General features: G+C 45.6%; 1 protein-coding gene across 1 annotated transcript in view; it reads left to right on the top strand.

Moving 5' to 3' along the window:
• The window catches only part of LOC134452016 (roundabout homolog 2-like), a 261,747-nt gene extending 259,416 nt beyond the window's left edge, over nt 1–2,331 (top strand). The window contains exons 28-29 of the mRNA XM_063202400.1: nt 879–1,187; nt 2,004–2,331. Coding sequence (XP_063058470.1) covers nt 879–1,187; nt 2,004–2,005 — 311 coding nt within the window. The 3' untranslated portion in view covers nt 2,006–2,331. The remainder of the gene's footprint in view (nt 1–878; nt 1,188–2,003) is intronic.
• The last annotated feature ends 663 nt before the right edge of the window (nt 2,332–2,994 follow it).

The following is a 2,994-nucleotide window of genomic DNA, read 5'->3' as shown; positions in this document are numbered from 1 at the left end:
ATGGGCGTGAAGAGGGAGTGTGTGGGGCGGGCATGCCCTGCCGCGCGGGCATACTGTACGCATGGAGTGTGTGGGCATGGAGAAGGCGTGGAGAGGGCATACACGGGGAGTGTGTGTGTGTGTGTGTGTGTGGGCATGCCTGACGAAAACAATAGAAGGTCAGAGAGTCAACAGCAGAGTAGAAAAACAAAGCAGCAGGAGGTGAGAGATGTGAGGACACATGGGAAGAACGAGAGAGAGAGAGAGAGAGAGAGAGAGAGAGGAGAGGGAGAGAAAGAGAGTGAGAAGGAGATTGTGGGCTTAGCATCTACTCCACTCCAGTATAAAACTTGGCCGCTCACAAACTTGAATGCTGATGAATAATAAGTGGTATTTGAATTATTGAAAATAAATTAGATGAGATATAAGCAAACAGACAATGGATAAATAAAACTTTAAATAGACTCAGAGGAGAAGCTAATGCTGTGCCTTGTGATGTCACAGGGCCCAGTTCCAGCAGACCTATCATCCTGCAATTCATTTGATTTATGAGACATGGTAATAGTGTATAGGATTTTTGGAAGAAAAAAAAAACATCATATATTCACCTGAATTTCCCCCTGGGGATCAGTAAAGTCACTCTACCACTCTACACTTAACATATATGATTCTATTCCATGATGATAAAGCATATTTCTTTTCAATGTTTTTTTTAATCTGCAACATTATAAGCAACTCCGATGGAAGGAGATTTGTTTTCCACTATACAAGTGCATGCTCTTCCTCTCATCTTGTATTGTGAACCCCACCACATTTGCCTACCTCTCGGCTTACGAGTATTCACCGCTGACGTCTAACACTGGTCTCTCTCCTCACCCCTCTCCCCTCTCTCCCCGCAGTGCGCTCGGATGCTCTGAGCACGGTAGGGGCGCGGCTGCACGGCTCGTCCTGGGCCAGCGGCGGGTCCGAGGGGGGGGGCCCTGACGAGTGCCTAGTGTCCACACTGGAGCGGCAGCACATGGGGGCCTGGGCCAGCTCCGTGTCCTCCTCGGGCATGTCCTCCTCGGGCAGGGGCACCCTGGGACGCCCCTCGCACCACCACCACCACAGCCACCATCGCTCCTTCGCCACCGAGCCCTCAGACAGCATACAGCGCCTGGGCACACCGAGCGGCGGAGGCACCATGGAGACCAACCACAGAGAATTATGTGAGTGTGGCAGCTGGCTGGTGTTGTTGCCATAGTAACACAAAGAGCTGGTGTTTTTGTGGGTTCTGTTTTGTTTTGTTTGGAGGTTGTTGGTGTTGGCTGTATTATTACATATATTGTACTAGTGCTAACATTACATTACATTACAGTTAGCTGATGCTTTTTAAAAAAATCCAAAGCGACGTACAGCTATGGTACAGGGTATTGGTTACAGCCTCTGGAGCAATGTGGGGTTGGTGCCTTGCTCAAGGACACTTCAGCCATGGATAGAGGTGTAGGGAGAGGTATTGGTGGGATTTGAACCTGCAACCTTCTGATCTAAAGTCCACCTTGCTAACCACTAGGCCACGACTGCCCCTAGCAGTGTAGCACAGCATAACATAATATGGTATAGTGTAGTATACAATCAGTGATCAGTGTTTAGATTATAGTTAAATATAGTATATAATATTTAGGCCCTACCGTGGCTGATATGGTAGGGTACATGTTTACCACTCGGCCAACCCGGGTTCGATTCCCAGTCCGGGTCCTTTGCCGGTCCTTCCCCGTCTCTCTCTCCCAGCTCACTTCCTGTCTCTCCTCCACTGTCCTGTCTCACAAAAACCAATAAAGGCTGAAAAGCCCCCCTAAAAAACTGTAAAAAATAAATAAAATAAAAAATATTTAGATAACATTAGATCGGATGAATCTAAGGTTGCAGACTAGGGTAAGTAGCTTTTAAAGTTGCAGACTACGTAGCTCATGGCAGCTGGCTGTGATGTTCGTACATCTTCTGTGTTTTTCTGACTGTATGTCTGTTGTTTCCCCCCTCCGCAGAATGGCCAGTCCAAATGAAGAGTTGGACATTTCACTGCCCCCTTTACCCCGCCCTCTCACCCAAGAGCTGGGAACCTCCCACTGAAACCTGTGCAATGAATCTCTCTCCTCTCCGTGTCTCCCAGAAGAAGAAGAAGAAACAAACAGGAAGCAAGAAAGAAAACTGGAGAGAGTGTGTGAGAGAGAGATGAAGGGAAAAAAAAGAGATGAAAAAGAAACTGATGAAACTGAAGTGATGTACAGACACATGGATACACACACACATCTCACTATGCCCCCCTCTCCTCTCCTCCCTCACCTTCCTCCATACATCCTTCCCTTCTCCTCCCTTCCTTCCTTCCTTCCTTCCTTCCGGAGAATATGCTCCTCACTCTCCTCCCCTGCTACTCCTTGAGTTTTTGTGTCACAAAAATGTAAATCACTTATACAATATAAAATCGTTGTGAATGACGCAGAAAAAAAAAATCACACTGTAAGCTTATTATCCCTTGTCATGGAAGAAAAAAAGGGATTTGTATTTCTTGTAAATATGTTTTTATTATTATTAATTATTATTTTGTCTGATGTTGCTTTGCTATGCAAGCCAAATTTGAATTTCTAGGTTTGTGTCTCTCTCAATGGTCATTTTACATTGTGTATTGATGAAACGTGGTGTCACAATGGTTAATTTTGTTCCCTTTTTTCATAAATGCTCTAAATATTTGCTAAATTATTATGAATAATTGTTTACTTTGCACAGAACATTTTTTGGTGACAAGCACAACATCTTCAGCTTTTGGCTGATTTGTAGATGAAAACGAGAAGAATGATTATGTTTAAAAGACGTGTCTGTAGACTTCTGAGGAGCTGATGAGGGGAAAACATGGAGAAGAGCAAAGGGGTCTTAGATGAGATTTCAGAACAGAGTAGAGCTTTTATAGCCTGGTGGGGGTCTGTCGGATCTCGGCCCACACGAGGCCCACATGAGGCCCAGGTTGTCATGCCCGAGCAG

This window comes from Engraulis encrasicolus, chromosome 7 (assembly GCF_034702125.1).
Source record: "Engraulis encrasicolus isolate BLACKSEA-1 chromosome 7, IST_EnEncr_1.0, whole genome shotgun sequence".
Classification (NCBI taxonomy): domain Eukaryota; kingdom Metazoa; phylum Chordata; class Actinopteri; order Clupeiformes; family Engraulidae; genus Engraulis; species Engraulis encrasicolus.
The sequence above is the reverse complement of the archived record's forward strand: the minus strand, read 5'-3'. Positions and strand labels throughout refer to the sequence as shown.